Genomic DNA, 17,259 nt, shown 5'->3' with positions numbered 1-17,259 from the left:
TTGTGAGGTAGGTCTTAATATCAACATTGGCAGAATTTGTTGAAATGTTGTTTTATTTTTCTTATTTAGGAACAGCATCTGAAGATGGTAAGAGTTATACATTTTGTTAGTAACACAAATACGTCTACATTACTATTTTCATTGGTAGGAATTAAATATTAAAACTAAAATAGGCTAATTTCTTTGCAACTCTTTATAATTTGCCAGTTGTAGTAAGTTCTACATTTCATATTTGGTTGTCTTAGTAATGTGTGGATTTTTTTTTTTTTTAATTCTTCATCCTGCTGGTTTGCTTTGTACTTTGAATCATCTCATGCTGGAAAAACATAATTGCTTAACATGTTTAATAATATCTAGTATGAAGTAAGCATATAATTCATTTTTTATAGTAGTGACATTAATGCTTTTCTTAGATGTTTGTGTTTTTGTTTTTTTATTTATGCCAATTCATTTATACTTTGAGAGATCATGCACCATTGTTTTATCGTTGAAGTTTTAAACACATTTACTTAGTCTGCTTTTAAATATGTCTTCTACTTTTGAATCAGTAACTGGGGAGTTGGTCACAGATTCAAATTGAATTTGAGATTACACCAGAATTGCTATACATATCTTACTGAGCCAGTTCACCTTAAAAATAATTTTTATAGTTTTCAATTTGTAGAAAGGAAAGTAATTCAATGTTTATATTCACTCTACCTGAAGTCTGTCTTTTTAAAACCTCCGATTCAAAATATAAATTTTTTTCCTCTGAGTTTTACGTGGATGACTATTTTTTGTGACACAAAACCAAATAGATTAACTTTTTTATTTGGTGTCATATTTACTCTGATATATTTAAAATAATTTTGTATTTTAAGTTTTAAATTGGAATACTCTATAAAAACATGATTTGTGGCCAGGCATAGGGGTTCACACCTGAAATCCCAGCACTTTGAAAGGCTGAGCTAGGAGGATTGGTTGAATCCAGGAGTTTGAGACAAGCTTGGGCGACATAGTGAGAACCCATCTCTACAAAAAATTTTAAATTTAGCTGGGTGTGGTGGCACCGTCCTATAGTCCCAGCTATTCTGGAGGCTGAGGTGGGAGGACCACTTGAGCCTGGGAGATTGAGGCTACAGTGAGCCATGATCATGCCACCGCACTCCAGCCTGGGCAACAGAGCAAGACTGTGTATCAAGAAATAAATAAAAATAAAAACATGATTTCTCGCACTGTGGAATTGTAATTTCAAATGTTAATATCAAAATACTTAACATACTCTCATTTCTTTGTTATATACAATGTAGATAAATTCTCCATTTCAAAAATAATAATTTGGTAATTTTGTTTTACTTTTTAGTCAAGAGAACTTTGTGTCCTGCTCAAAATAGACTGTAAAAGGGTGAGAGGCCTGAACCATGGGCTCATTAGGGGCCTTGAAGTTGATAGTATGCTGGTATTCTACCAATTAAACTTCTAGTTTTGATTCTGTTTTATTCCTAGTTCTTATTACTCTCTTATCTTTTCTCACTCATTTCTTAATTTTGTAATATCTCCTTATTCTTTGAGTTTTTATTCTTATTATTTAGTATGTTTTTTCCTAATTAATATGGTCATATTGGGCTAGCCAGTATTTCATGTATACCCTACAAATTGTATCTTTTATCTAAAAATAATTCTGAGCCCTTCTTTTTGAATGACAAACCTTATTGGTTCTGATTTGATAGTAGTTGAGACTATTGCTTAAGAACACCAAAGTACCCACCAATAATATATTCTGTCCCCACTTATTTTTATTAACTGCAGCTAACCTAAGCACTTGACAGACATGTTGCTTGTAGTTCAAGAGCCCTAGAAATAGGGTGAGGATGTTTGTGGCCTAGTTTTGTGGAGGGGAATGAGGCAGAGTGGTAGAGTAGAAAGGAGTGCAGTTTGGGAGGTATGAAAAGAAATATATTGAGAAAAATGCTAACTCTTATGTGATATGTATTTCCTCAAATCACTTTCTAAATGAAATAGTTGATTGGAGGAAGAGAGCAGTAAACATGTCCATATACATATGTAGTAATCTGATATAAAGAGATTAAATCTTTTGCCTAATTATATCTCTTCCTTCAGATCCCTTTAGAAGTACATTTTCAGTCAAAAGGATGGTTTGAATTGTTTCCAAGCTTAGGCTTATATTTAAAACTGTAGGGTTGACTTGAGAATAATCTGAACTTCATGGAAACTGAAATTTCAGAATTGCAACTACCAATTGAGAAACAAGTGACATGCTTATGGTGATTATCTTAATTGTAACTGCTGGGCTAATATATAAACTAAGAATGTAAATCTTTTAGTTTGATTCTTCTTATCCTTGAAGGAAAATTAGCTTATGGTATAACACGTAAAAAAAAAATTACTGTTTATAAAATTTTTAAGAGAAATAGAACCCATAATTGATGATTACATTATTACAGAATTTGGCAATACCTAAAAATAGTGAGATTTTCTCCTCTCATTATTAAACATTATTATAGAAAAATGTTTTTAATTATGTAAATATTTTATTTCTCAGGCCGGGTGAGAGCAAAACTTTCAGCACCACTTGCTGGCATGGGAAATGCCAAGGCAGATTCTAGAGGAAGAAGTCGAACAAAAATGGTGTCTCAATCACAGCGTATGTATTGCTTATCAGCCCTCCTATATTTGTCACTATGTTAGGATAAGTGTGTTGCTTTTGTATTACTGTATTAGACGATTGACCAGTGGATAAAGACAAAGCTAATTTAAAAAAAGACAAGCCACATACTGAGTTCTTGTTCTGTACTTTAGGTTCATCATCACCTGACAAAAATGAAGGTATTTTTTTCAATGTTTTGGATCAGTTGTTGTGCATGTTTTGGAATTTTTTGAGTGGGTGTTGTCTTGTCTTTGGTGTTTTATTAGGGCTGCATCATTGATATCTGCCACTTACAAAGAAAAACTTCATTTGCCGTACAAACTTTTGCATGGAGATATTTTAAATAGCACAAATCCTTAGCATTAAGGTGTTCACATTCTACTCAGAAACTTGCTAATGTAGAAAATTGTGCTTTTTAGAGACAAAATAATTGCCATATATTAGCATCAAAATCTGGTTATATCTTAGGTAACATTATTCAAGGAGAGATACATGATATCTTATTTTCCCAAAAATCTGTTAGATTATCTATTTTTGATGAGCATTTTTGGCAGGTATATACTAATTTATAGTGAGGAAACATAATTTGAAATGACCGATTCTGTTTCATTCATGTTAAATTTAAGATTTACATTTTTGCTCTTTCACTGGAAGCTGAGTTTGTCATAAGCATGATTATTAAAAAATACAATTTTGAGGTCTAGCTAAAATTAATCATTTATTTCTATGTTTCAAAGTAGTAAACATATTTATGGCATTTTTAAAAAGTATTTATTTATGAACGAGAGATGGGGTCTTACTCTGTTGCCTAGGCTGGAATAGAGCAGTGTGATAATAGCTCATTGCAGCCTCCAACTCCTGGGCTCAAGCAATCCTCCCACCTCAGCCTCTTGAGTGGCTGGTGCCACAGGCTTGCGCCACCATGCCTGGCTAATTTTTTGTTTGTTTTAAGAGATGGGGTCTTGCTGTGTTGCCCAAACTGATCTTGTTCTTCTGGCCTCACGTGATCCTCCCACCTCGGCCTCCCAGAGTGCTGGGATTACAGGTGTGAGCCACCATGCCTGGCCTCATTTATGGCATTATTAATTTAAAATCATTTGTTCCTCTTCCTTCTTTACCAAGAGATTTTCATTAGTGCTTACCTCTGAAAACAGGACAGTTTTCTAGGGAAGTAATTGTAGGAGTTATTCATGTGCTTCACTATTTGTTTTTCTTTTTTTGAGACAGGATCTCACTCTTGTCACCCAGGCTATAGTGCAGTGGCACAATCACTGCCCACTGCAAGCCAGGAACTCCTGGGCTCAAGGGATCCTCCTACCTCAGCCTCTCAAGCAGCTGGGACTACAGGTACATGCCACCACTCCCGGCTAATTTTTTTTTTATAGAGGTGGGTTCCCACTGTGTTGCCCAGGCTGGTCTCAAACTCCTGGGCTCAAGCCATACTCCTGCCTCTGCCTGCTAAAATGCTGGGATTATAGGTATGAGCCACTGCACCCAGCCTACTTGGCTATTTTTGAAAGAAATAAATTTAACTCTCTTCTGCCATTGTTGAGGTGATTTATTAGGATATGGATGTCCTATTTGTTTGTTTTTAACCTGATTCCTGGATTTTGAAATCAGGAAAGAGAATGGGGCATTGAGGGGCAGGATAGTGATTACGCAAGTCTTACCCACCAGATCCTTCTCTTTTTCCAAAGTCAGAAAATCCAGGCAGAATAATGATTGGAGCACCAAGAAGAGTCCTAAAAATAAGCGGAAGTAAATTGGTTTGCAACTTGAGGGTTATTTATGAATGGGAAAACTTTTATCTCAACTAAATCAGTAGATCATATCATATTCTTCCCTGATCTTGTATATTTTTAAAGTAACTTAATCTTTAGCAGTATATCATAGTAGTTAGAAGACGTGTTCTTCCATATGTGCTGCCCAGACCAGTATTAGCATCATCTGGGAGCTAGTTAGAAATATACAATCTCATATGCCATTACAGATCTACTGAATCCAATCTTTAACAAGATCATCAAGTGATTTATATTACAGTTAAGTCTGAGAAGTACATACTGGTTTAGATCATAGATACTGGAGTCTGCCCAGGTTTGAATACTGGCTCTTTGAGGTTATTTGAAGTTACTGCACTTCTATAATTTCATCTGTAAAATGAAGAGGAGAATAGCATCTACATAGGATTGTTGTGAGGATTAAATGATGTAGCATATTTAATAGACATAAAATATTGCTTAGCCCTGAATAAGCACTATATATGTTGGCTAATAAAATTGTCATTATTTTTTAATTTTTTAAAATTTAAAAAAAATTTAAATACTGCAGATGATCCTTATTATTTTTAATCAAATGTCAACTGAATTTTAGACTGCTTTTGTGTACTTCTGTACCTTGTTATTCTTACTGCCTTCAGTAAACAGAGAAATAAACAATGAAGTTAGGAAAATTAAAGCATAAAGATAACCAACCAGGAATTTCCATGTCCATTGTCTAAGGATAAAAATTAATTGTGAGATATTAGTTCTTTTCTGAAACAATACTGAGGCTGATCTTAGGGCAAAGACTCAAAGGGCTTTTTTTAAAAAAATACTTAAGAGACCTCCTTTTCAGGTACATTGTAAGTAAGGATCACTTCACTGGAAAATAGAATAATTTTTTGCATTTGGCTTTTCACTTTGAAACCCATTCCATAATCCTCCACATCTTCTCCTAAATTGTGAAAACACAATAATTGACTTTCTTAGACCAAATAGGACTTTAAGATTAGAAGACTTTCCCTCTGTAAAATCATTTGGGTTTTATATTGGAGGGACTTCTGTTTGTTTGCTTGCTTATTTATTTGAATGACTATATGTTCCATTCCGAATTCCTTTGTAAAAAAGGTATTATGTAATTTGTATGCAAGTTTCTTTACAATATATTTGCACAGAAGTATTACTGTGATCATCATCCTTACTTTGTCATAAAGTAATTCATTAGGGCTTGCATGGTCTTACCATATCTTTGTATCACTACTTAGAAAAAAAAAAGTCTCTCAGATCAAAGCAGGTGTGTTCTGATGGCTAACCAAAATAAATAAATAAATGGAGACTCAATGGAGAGAGCACTAGATCTATATTTATGACAAAATTGTGTCTCTTTTTCTGTTGGTAGTGGCTGGTTGTATACAAATGATTGTACAGCCCGTCAGAAACTTTGTCTCCTCTCCTCCCATCTTTTGTTTTTTTAAGTGCATCTTAAGAAAGATGACATTTGTAGCTTTTTCATGTAATTTTTCTTCAGCTGTACAATATTGTAGTTGTTCCTTATGAGTAGTTTTAAATTAAATGTTTAATGAAAACAAACATTTAATGATTTTGATTTTCGACTGTCAGTAGTAGAAAAGCTGAAGAATTTACATTTACTGTTGCAGTCTCATTTCATCTGCTTTGTACATGAGTGTCTGATTTCAGTTGATTAGCTTTAAAAACAACTAAATGTACTGCTTTTGTTAAAGACATCTGTGCTTTTGGGATTTTTTAAAGTTTGCTTTTTTTGCCTTAGGGTTTTTTAATTTTCTGAGAACTGACTAAAGCTTTCTTATTTCCATCTGCCATCCATTTAAAAACTGCTCCTTCCCTCTTCATGGATTATAATCCTTACCCTAATTCTGCCTTTACACTTGTTCAGGATCACAATCTGCTAATACCATTGGTGGTAAGAATCTATAGACTTTATGTGTGCATCTATTGTTTGATCACCTATTTTCATTATGAAGAATGGGTTCTATTCAGCAGAAATTCTTAACATCATAGTCTATCATTTGTAGTCATACTGGGGCAGAAATTGCCAATTGTGATTTTTCTTTGGCCTTTGTCTTATTACCAAAATTTTGATTTTTTTTTAAATGACACAAGTTAATACTGTGGATATAAACATTCAAAAGAAACAGGAGCTTTTGTCATGCTTTGAAATGCTATAAAAACTATAAAATGGTAGTTTGAAAACTTTAGGTAGCACAAGAGAAAATAGGTGTTCGATGTCAAGTTTTGCAAATATGGGTATTTTCTGGTAGCATGCTATTCCTTGGATACATCATGACACTTTTCAACAACTCTGGTTTTCCCAAAAGAAATAATTAGCATTGGTGGCTCTTTACTGGGGAAGGAGCCTTGGTATTTTTTTCCAAGTATGAATAATTCCAAGGTGGGTCATAGGTACTAGAATTATCACACTCTTAGTGGGAATCAGGAGTATTGCAGAGGAGAGGGTTAATGATTAAAGCAAAATGAACACTGACAATTTTATTTCCTAGGATAGGGCAGGACTGAATTTAAATTTGTAGAGTGCACTTGCATAATTTTAATAAATTCAGTAAATCTAGAGTAGAAAGAGAAGTTACTCTGTTTCTGAACTACAAGTTTCCTATCTGCTGAATAGACCCACATTTCAAGAAATTCTACAGTCTCTCCTACCAACACTTCCACCCCCCAAATTTATATTGGTTTTAATAGAATACCATATTGTACGTGCTCAGTTCATTATTTATACTTTTGATATTGTTGCGAGTTTTCCCATAAAACATTCCATTGGCCTATCTTGCATTGTGAGTTGTGGCATGTTGGGTGTTTGGATGTTTTTGGTGTGTATGTTCAGTTTAGACACTGCATGGAGAAAACAGGTTCCTTATATGAGTATCCTTAAGGTTATAACTGAAAGAAACTGGATTTAAAGATTCTTTGCTTGAAACATCATGAAACATTCAAATGAGCTATTTTAAAATACACTTGAATAATTTCCTTACAATAATTTAGAATTCCTTCTATACAGATAGTAAATTGTTAATTTCATTGGAAACACTGCTTTGTTTTACAATATTGTTATCACTAATAGGAAATAAGTTTCATTTTGTATGCTGGTAAAGTTTAAGAATTAAGCATTAATATAAATTGTATTCAGCAAGACCATTCCAAGAAAACTGTAGTAAGAATCACAGATTGTCTGGGTGCGGTGGCTCACGCCTGTAATCCCAGCACTTTGGGAGGCCGAGGCAGGCGGGTCATGAGGTCAGGAGATCGAGACCATCTGGCTAACACGATGAAACCGTGTCTCTACTAAAAATACAAAAAATTAGCCGGGCGTGGTGGCGGGTGCCTGTAATCCCAGCTACACAGGAGGCTGAGGCAGGAGAATGGTGTGAACTGGGTGGCAGAGCGTGCAGTGAGCCAAGATCACGCCACTGCACTCCAGCCTGGGCGACAGAGCAAGACTCTGACTCAAAAAAAAAAAAAGAAAGAAAAAAAAGAATCACAGGTCGCCAGCCCATGGAACATGTCTAGTCTGTCTCCATTTATGTATTATTTGGCCTATAGAACATGATAAAAATCTGGAAATATCAAAGCTTTCATTTTTGAAAAATCCCAAGACCTATCCACTATTACCTCAAGACAAAGGTGGCTAGAACTAAAAAGTCACTTCTCACTTTAGGAAAGGGCAGGCACTCTCCCTCTTGATCAGTCATCTTACTACTCCCTGCTTTACACAGTGCCCCTCTCTTTTTTGACATCCTGTGCTTGTCCCATTGGCATTTGAGTCTCTGTGAAAATGAAGCCTGATTAGGAAAGACTGTATAACATATAATCATACAGCCCTCTTACTGGGTAGAAGTAGTGCCCACGAAGGGAAAAGGTTGCTTTCATGAAGATTTATTTAATTGCAACTTTAATTTTTCTGTTACTTTTCTGAATCTACATTTAGATGATATCTTGGAGTTCTTATCTAGTACTTTTTCTATTCAACGTAGACATAAAGTGCTTTGATTGACAGGGAGCTTATCTCCTTAAAATTTAACCCTTGCATTTCTAGTTTAAAAACATGTTTTTAAAACTTTTTTTAAACCCATGCACAGTCTCTGAAAAGATTTTACTAACTCTACCTGTGTTCCTGACCACATGTCCACCTTCCAAAACTGAAAATTACTCATTTGAAAAGAGGCCAGGCGTGGTGGCTCAGGCCTGTAATCCCAGCACTTTGGTAGGCCGAGGCAGGCAGATCACGAGGTCAGGAGTTCGAGACCAGCCTAGCCAACATGGTGAAATCCTGTGTCTACTAAAAATACAAAAATTAACCAGGCGCGATGGCAGGCGCCTATAATCCCACCTACTCAGGAGTCTGAGGCAGGAGAATCACTTGAACCCGGGAGGCGGAAGTTGCAGTGAGCCAAGATCGCGCCACTGCATTCCAGCCTGGGTGACAGAGCAAGACTCCGTCTCGGGGGGGAGAAAAGAAAAGAAAGAAAAGGATCTGATTCATTTGATGTTTTCCCCTTACTCCCCTTCTACCCTTAGGACTTCTATAACCCAGAATGTCACTACCCAAGAGCGCTTTGCTATTTGAAGACAAATAGCAAAAAACAAGTTTCTTTTTCAGCTGGCCCAATTTTGTCAGCATTTAAAATTTAATTTTGTTAAGTTTAAAAATATGTCTAATAGTAAGACAGATAGCTTTGCTGTACCATTCAGAGAAATCTCAGCAGGCAAACTATTTTAAAATGAAACAGATTGTCATTATTATATACTTAACAAAAAATAGTGATAGAATTACCGGGTTTTTTTTTAATACAGTCATGCTCTGCATAACCACATTTAATCAGTGACCACATATGTGACAGTGGTCCCGTAAAATTATAATACTGGGAAGGAGATGAGGAACAAAAGACTGCGTATTGGGTACAGTGTACATTGTTCGGGTGACAGGTGCACCAGAATCTCAGAAATCACCACTAGAGAAGTTATTCATGTCACCAAACACCACCTCTACCCCAAAAACCACTGGAAATAAAGCTTTAAAAAATTATAGTACTATATTTTTACTGTACCTTTTCTATGTTTAGGTATTTTTAGATACACAAATATTTACCATTGTGTTACAGTTGCCTACAGTATTGTTAATGGCATACTGTATAGGATTTGTAGCCTAGGAGCAATAAGCTATATACCATATAGATCTGTAGTAGGCTATACCATCTAGGTTTGTGTAAGTACACTCTATGATGTTCACACAATGGTAAAATCACCCAACAACACGTTTCTCAGAATGTATCCCATTGTTAAGTGACATATGACTGTATATAGCTTATTCACACAGAACATGATAGCCATATGAAATGGATTGTCAGATAAGTGATTTCTTTGGAAATCTTGTATACCATTTGTGTTCTAAAAATTATAATAATGTTGTCCTTATTAAACATAGTGTCTTATACCTCCAAAACTGAAAGTATATTTTAGGTGATTTACCATTTAGTGCTCATATATGTAGTATACCCTTTTTTTTTTCCAGGTTATAATTATATTTAAATCTTCCTCGGTCTATTTCCTTTGAGCGTAGAACCTGCCATACTGTCACAGTTTTCTCTGTATTATCAATATTTCTTGAATTTTTATCCTTTCAGCAAATTCTCTTGGCATTTACATGTTAACATTTGTATATGTGTTTGGTGTTCAGCTGGTAGCCGGTCTGGGTCTCCAGGAAGAGTTCTGACCACAACAGCCCTGTCCACTGTGAGCTCTGGTGTTCAAAGAGTCCTGGTCAATTCAGCCTCAGCACAAAAAAGAAGCAAGATACCACGGAGCCAGGGCTGTAGCAGAGAGGCTAGTCCATCTAGGCTTTCAGTGGGTAAGATTTTTGTGTGTGTGTGTGTGAGACATGTAACCCTTTTTTTTTTTTTTTCAGGCTTTGGCAGCATTGAAGACTTTGGAATACAATTAGGACTTACAAATTAGAAGAAAATAACTTAAAAATTCAACAATTGAAGAATAGTTTATGGGTTGAATTAGGTATCTTAAATGTGTAATTCAGGGCCTGGCACAGTGGCTCATGCCTGTAATCCCAGCACTTTGGGAGGCTGAGGGGGGTGGATCACTTGAGGTCAGGAGTTTGAGACCAGCCTGGCCAACACCCCCGTCTCTACTGAAAATACAAAAATTAGCCAGGCATGGTGGTGCATGCCTGTAATCCCAGCTACTTGGGTGGCTGAGGCAGGAGAATCTTTTGAACCTGGGGTGGAGGCTGCAGTGAGCCAAGATCACACCACTGCACTCCAGCCTGGGCAACAGAGACTCTGTCTCAAAAAAAAAAAAAAAACCCAAAACAAAACAGACAAACCCTATAATTCATAGGAGCTTTGAAACATATAGCTAGTACTTTAAAGGAAAAGGTTATTGTGGAATTTTATAACATATTTATCACATATACACATATATACACAGTTTCTTGTGTGTTTGACATTCGTGTTATAGTTCAGCCCTATTCAAATACTAGTAAACTTTAATATTTTCTCTGTGTATTGATTAGGATACTTTCAATTTCAGATAATAGTAATGATAGATGAAGCCAGCTTAAACATTAAAAATGGATTTATTAGTTAAGTTTGAAGATTGTACGGCCTTCAGGATTGACTAATTAACGTTGCTATGATGAACCCAAAATATGTCTATTTTCCCTTTCTCTCACTCTCTCTTCCTTCTTTTCTCCTTTATCAACCATGTTGCTGATTTTGTCCTTAGGATAGCTGCTACTTGATCCGTCATTTCCAGAGCAGAAAGCCCCTAATTATTCCAGTTTATTTTTAATAATTTTTTTTATTGTTTTAAGTCTTTTGCAGATTACCTATGTAACTTTAAAAAATATTCTCATATTTAAAGAAAATACTCATATTTCTATTTCTTGTTTCGTCAACCTCAATCAGTATCTCAACTTCCATACTTTTTCCTTCACCTTCCACTCTTAGAGTTATCAATTTTTACATTATTAAAGTTTACACATACATTTTCTTCTGTATGCACAAGCAAGTCTTATGTACTTGTTCCATAAGTTGGCTTTAAAAGATGAGAAGCTGTAAATAACATATACTGTGTTATGAGTAAATGAATGTTGTTTGCAGCCAAGACAAATAGTGTACTGTGAACCCATTTCTTCCCAAAGGTACAGTGAGTGTTAGGGACCACTTGAAGGAGAATGTTCCTGTTATAAGGAGATGAATTCTCTTTCCTTACATTCCTACCAGTTATTTACTTATGCCATTATAACTTATACCAGTTATTTACTTATTATGCCACGTTTTCATTTGCTGTGTATATAGAAAGTGACTAAGAATAGTGTGCACTCCTCATATCCTTTAGTATTGCTTTCCCTTCAGTATTGCTGAAAGGAAATACGCAGTTCCTTATTTTTTCCAGACTTCCTTTTCAGTTCTCTCTGGATTAGTTGCCGTCTAGGCCTCTTGCTCAGCTATCTTCTTGAGATTCCCATTTGCTGCTTTCCTGGTTTGAATGAGTCCCTCCTGGATCCTCTTTCTCTTCCTTTGCTCTTTTGCTTTGCTCATACACATTCTCAAATAAATTCCTTAGAAATAGTGTGTAGGAGTCAAGCTTTTTGAAACCTTACTTGTCTGAGAATGTCTTTATTGAGTAGATGGCACAGATTTTATTTAGGCCTACAGACTGAATTACTGTTCCTAGCGCTTTTCATTTATTCTGTGCCTGGTATTTGGCCCATGAGCCTCTGAAGTTTTCATCTAACTAATTCACTTCTTTTTGTTTTCCAGACATTATTTTAAATTCTCTACTCCACCTTTAGTCAGTCTTCACCCCTGTTTATTGTTTCTTTCGTTCCATATTTGTGGGTTTTTCATTTGTGAGGAGGTGAGAAAAAGAATGGGAATCGAAAGCATTGGCTTATTTTTTCCTCTTTTGTTTTTGTTTGTTTTAGAGACAGGGTCTCACTCTGTTACCCAGTCTGGAGTGCAGTGCACTGCGGCCTCGACCTCCTGGGCTCAAGCAATCCTCCTGCCTCATCTTCTTAAGTAGCTAGGACTACAGGCATGTGCCACCATCCCCAGCTAATTTTTGTATTTTTTTTGTAGTGAGACAAGGTCTCACTATGTTGCCCAGACTGATCTCGATCTCCCGGCCTCAGGCAGTTCTCCCCCCTCACCTACCCATGTTGCTGGAATTACAGGAATGAGCCACTGCACCTGGCATTTTTTCCTCTTTATCTTGAACTAAGAATTTAAGAATGGGTATTTTACTTTAGATTAATATTTGATAAGTATAGGGTTTTTCTCTCTATTAAAAGCAAGATTTTAACCTAAGATACCAAAAGTGTTAGAAGCCTCTATAGTTCAGTGAACAAAGAGAAAAATTGAGTTTTACTGTATTGTACAGTATGTTAAATATTTTTATTTGCAGCATTTTTAGTTTAGTAAAATATTATTTGCCCTTCTAATTTCATACAAACTAGAGGACCATATTTAAGAATTTAACTGTATTCCTGGTAATGCTTCAGCAAGAGTAATTTCTTTTCAACCTTGGAAAAATTTAAGTTACTGATCAGTCTTTAAGAAAGAAAAAAACAATTTTTTAAAATGCAAACTCTGTTCTGTTTTCTCCCTTACTGTGCTGCTGTTGCTTCACACCAGCCCGAAGCAGTCGTATTCCTCGACCAAGTGTGAGTCAAGGATGCAGCCGGGAAGCTAGTCGGGAGAGCAGCAGAGACACAAGTCCTGTTCGCTCTTTTCAGCCCCTCGGTATGTATTCGGGCAGGTGTTATGTGCATTGCTTATCCATTGTGTTATCACTATCTGTTAACTTCAGCATACCTGGGATTTAGCTTTCTTTGTCGACAGATCTTTCTCTCTACCCCTTTTCTGTCATTTTGAGGAAAGGAAATTACACGTTTGGGAAATTCCTTTGACTTGATTTACATGTCTGAAATGAATATGTTAGTCATTGTATTAACAGATTGCCTTCATCATCAAGTAAATGTCACACAGGTTTAAACTTCAGAATATTGAAGTCTAGATATTTCTTAACAAGTAAACCTGCAAATTTAAAGATATTTAAATATTTAATCTCAAGTGAAATGCAGACTAGTTTGATAAAATACTTTTGTCTTTTTCAGCGGAAATGTTAACGTTTCAGCTTAGATCATTTAACTTAGGTTACTAAAAAGAATGCCACAAAATAATATCTGAACTACTTATTAATGGTAGGGATTAACATTTTTATAATATTTTACAGTTTAACAGTCATTTCGTGTGAGCTAATGCTCTTGTCACTGCAGTAAAACTTGTTTGTCCCCAACTGTATTGTAACCTTGATTGTAATACTATATTTACCTCAATTATAAAAATATTAAATGATTTTTTAAACATTCAGTGTTAGGATAACTGGAGAGAGGTACAGTTTTATATGTACATTGAGAATCTTTAGAATTTCTGCATGATCCTTCAGCATTTTAACTAGTACTTTGTTTAAATGCATAAGCCTGTAGCCATTTCAGATTTTTTTTCTTTTCTTTTTTTTTTTTTTTTTTTTTTGAGACGGAGTCTTGCTCTGTCACCCAGGCTGGAGTGCAGTGGCACGATCTTGGCTCACTGCAAGCTCCGCCTCCTGGGTTCACACCATTCTCCTGCCTCAGCCTCCTGAGTAGCTGGGACTACAGGCGCCTGCCACCACGCCTGGCTAATTTTTTTGTATTTCCAGTAGAGACGGGGTTTCACCGTGTTAGCCAGGATGGTCTCGATCTCCTGACCTCGTGATCCGCCCGCCTCGGCCCCCCAAAGTGCTGGGATTACAGGCATGAGCCACCGCACCTGGCCAGATTTTTTTTCTTTAACACAGTGTAGTTTACTGTAATACTTAGAAGGTTGCTCTTTGGACTTTGGAATGCTCAGGGAGAACCTAGTTCTACTTATCCAGTGGAATTCTTATTTCCTCAGATACATATGGTAGTATAGAATTTCTTTCATTGTTGTTGTTGTTGTTTTGAGGTGGAGTCCTACTCTGTTGCCCAGGCTGGAGTGCAGTGGCACGATCTTGGCTCACTGCAACCTCCACCTTCCAGGTTCAATCAATTCTCCTGCCTCAGCCTCCTGAGTAGCTGGGATTACAGGCACCCACCACCACACCCAGCTAATTTTTCTAATTTTAGTAGAGATGGGGTTTCATGATATTGGACCAAGCTGGTCTCGAACTCCTGACCTCAGGTGATCCACCTACCTCGGCCTCCCAAAGTGTTAGGATTACAGGTGTGATCCACCGCATCTGGCCAAGAATTTCTAGTGGTTAATTTCTCATTCTCTGGGCCATTTGGCTCAAATATACTAGGCTTTTTTGTACTGACCTAGAAAACCCCATTAAAACTAGAATCACAGGAATATGCCCAACCCTTGTTTGTGTTCCAGCCCCAGGTGCCAGAGAGTTTCCCTCTTTCTTTTCCCTCTGTGGGGAGGTGCCAAAGTAAAAAGAACTGTTCCACATCACTAAGGCTGTGTGTGGCAGGTACTTTGTCAGAGATATTTTTAGTTCATATGCAATAGAGTTAGTCTGCAGAATGTCTGTATGTGTGCATGTGCATGCGCATACACATATACGTGGTGCATCCTCATGGATATACATTTAAAGAAATGAAATAAATCCTACATGTGTATAAAATAATCATGCCACTTTCAGGAGTGGAGGGAAGTGGAGTTGGGTGTATGGTGGTTTAAGAATGTATATCATAGGGTCAGGTGGCCTGGGTTCTTTCCCCAGCTACGTAACCTTTCTATGCCTGAGTTTCCTCATCTATAAAACAAGGATAATAATAGTGTGTACTTCTTAGGATTGTTTTGGAGACTCATAAATGAGAAATACGTGAAAAACTCCCTCAAGGCAGTGCTTGACACATAATGAGCACTCAATTATCGTGGTCATCATGGTCATCATCACTGCTACCACCACTGCTGCTGCTATTACCACTCTACCTCTTCCCCCTGAAACTCTAATCACTTACCCTAGAAACAGTTAAATTACACTTCAGTGGGAAGGATCTCAGATTTCTTAATGGTACGGGCACCTGCATTTATATAATGTTGATATTGCACGTTACTAGAAAACATATCAAGAAGAAACCAAAATGTGTTTCTGTACTTTGTAAACCTGTACAATAGTTAGAGATTAGAGGACCTTTATAATCTACTACTAATTACTGTGAAAGTAAACATTGTTTAATATACCAGTTCTTAAAGAAATATTTTATCTAGTCATTAATATTCTAGTTCATCTCAAAGCTTCCATTTGACAATTTAAAATTACTTAAATTTTAATATTAAAGGAAACAGTTTTCCTGATTCTCATGAAAGTTCCTATTTGCACTGAAGATGACTAAACCTTTTAGTCATAGTTTTAGAAGAATTGGCTTTTTTATAGCCATTTTATTTACAGATGGGTACTGCATAGCAAAGGCAGCAGATTAGCCCTGTTTGTTTTGCAGGGATGAAAGGTAGCATTCCCAGAGATTAAGTTGTTCTTGCTATTCCCATTCTCTGCTACATTTGCCTACATTCGTTGGTCCTTTCTATTATTTGTTTCTTTGGTGGAATCCCCTTGTTGCTTATGGCTGGATGTTGTTATTCAGCAGATGAATCACAAGTTTAGCCTCAGGGCCCTAAAGCATCAGAAATAAATTAGAGCCGAGCAAAGTTTAACTTCTCTGGAACTTGCACCTTTAGTTTCCATGTATTTCTGGAACCAAGATATTTTAAAGGCTTACTTTATTTCAGACACCTATTATCTTCAAGTCACAGATAACTATTGATTCTGTAAAGTGTTTCAAAGATTTTTGTCCACTAGACATTTTTAAATTTGTTCAACTCCTCCTCATCATTTTAGAGATTATTTCTGTTAGGTAAAATTAAAACTAACAATCTATTTTAGTTTATTTTTCTAATGATACCAGTCACCTTTCGGGGCTAACTAAACATTTTGTGCAGCATTCTCTTAGTTTACATCCTCCTTTCTTTCAGTCTTCCTGTTTATTAAGGCTGTCCTGTAGCAAACAAAAGAGTGACTCATGTTAAAACTATTTTAACTGCTCTAATATATCTGAGGAAGAATAACTTTCTAAATTAGAGTAATATATTTTATTAAATATTAAAATCCATTTTTTGGCTATTCATTTCTGTATGTAAGAGAAAAGTTAACTTTATGGTGTTATGCAAAATATGCTAAATTTAGATTTTAGAGCAATATATAGGGAGATACGTCACAAATTTCTACATTTTGGTTAAATTATTAGTATTTTTTTATATTCAAATGTGCCTTGATATTTAAATAATATACTGAATGCAGAATTTGTTATGTGAACCATTATGGAAAATGTTAATGTTAACAAAATAAGGTGTATTGACTTTTCAACAATGTAAATTACAGATGGTACATCTACTGTTTAAGGGCAGAGGAATTAAAAGAGTATAGATACTGAAATGTATCACTTACTAGTAGTGTGGCTATAATCAAATTAATTAATCTCTCTCTAGGCTTTAGCTTCCTCATCTTAGTTTGTTCAGGCTACTGTAACAAAATAACATAGATTATGTACTTTTAAATGACAGAAGTTTATTCGGCATAGTTTGGGAGACTAGGAAGTCTAAGATTAAAGAACCAGCAAATTTGGTGTCTGATGAGGACCCATTCCTTTGTTCACAGATGATGCCTTCTCATTGTGTTTTCAAATGTTAGAAGGAGCTAGCTAGCTTTCTGGGGTCTCTTTTGTAAAGGCACTAATCCCAGTCATTAGGGCAAATT

The 17,259-nt window shown here is 36.0% G+C and overlaps 1 protein-coding gene across 50 annotated transcripts in view; it reads left to right on the top strand.

Moving 5' to 3' along the window:
- Positions 1–17,259, top strand: part of CLASP2 (cytoplasmic linker associated protein 2) — a 223,912-nt gene that overhangs the window by 124,805 nt on the left and 81,848 nt on the right. For 30 of the 50 annotated variants that reach the window (XM_031009614.3, XM_055383019.2, XM_031009602.3 and 27 more), the window contains 4 exons: positions 70–87; positions 2,543–2,644; positions 10,136–10,306; positions 13,110–13,217. In XM_031009614.3, coding sequence (XP_030865474.1) covers positions 70–87; positions 2,543–2,644; positions 10,136–10,306; positions 13,110–13,217 — 399 coding nt within the window. Of the gene's footprint in view, positions 1–69; positions 88–2,542; positions 2,645–2,799; positions 2,827–6,319; positions 6,347–10,135; positions 10,307–13,109; positions 13,218–17,259 lie in introns of all 50 variants that reach the window. The other 20 variants (XM_055383029.2, XM_055383025.2, XM_055383028.2 and 17 more) reach the window with 4 other exon arrangements.

The sequence above is a fragment of the Gorilla gorilla genome, chromosome 2 (assembly GCF_029281585.2).
Source record: "Gorilla gorilla gorilla isolate KB3781 chromosome 2, NHGRI_mGorGor1-v2.1_pri, whole genome shotgun sequence".
Classification (NCBI taxonomy): Eukaryota; Metazoa; Chordata; class Mammalia; order Primates; family Hominidae; genus Gorilla; species Gorilla gorilla.
Note: the sequence above shows the minus strand (reverse complement) of the source record. Positions and strands in the feature narration are given on the sequence as shown.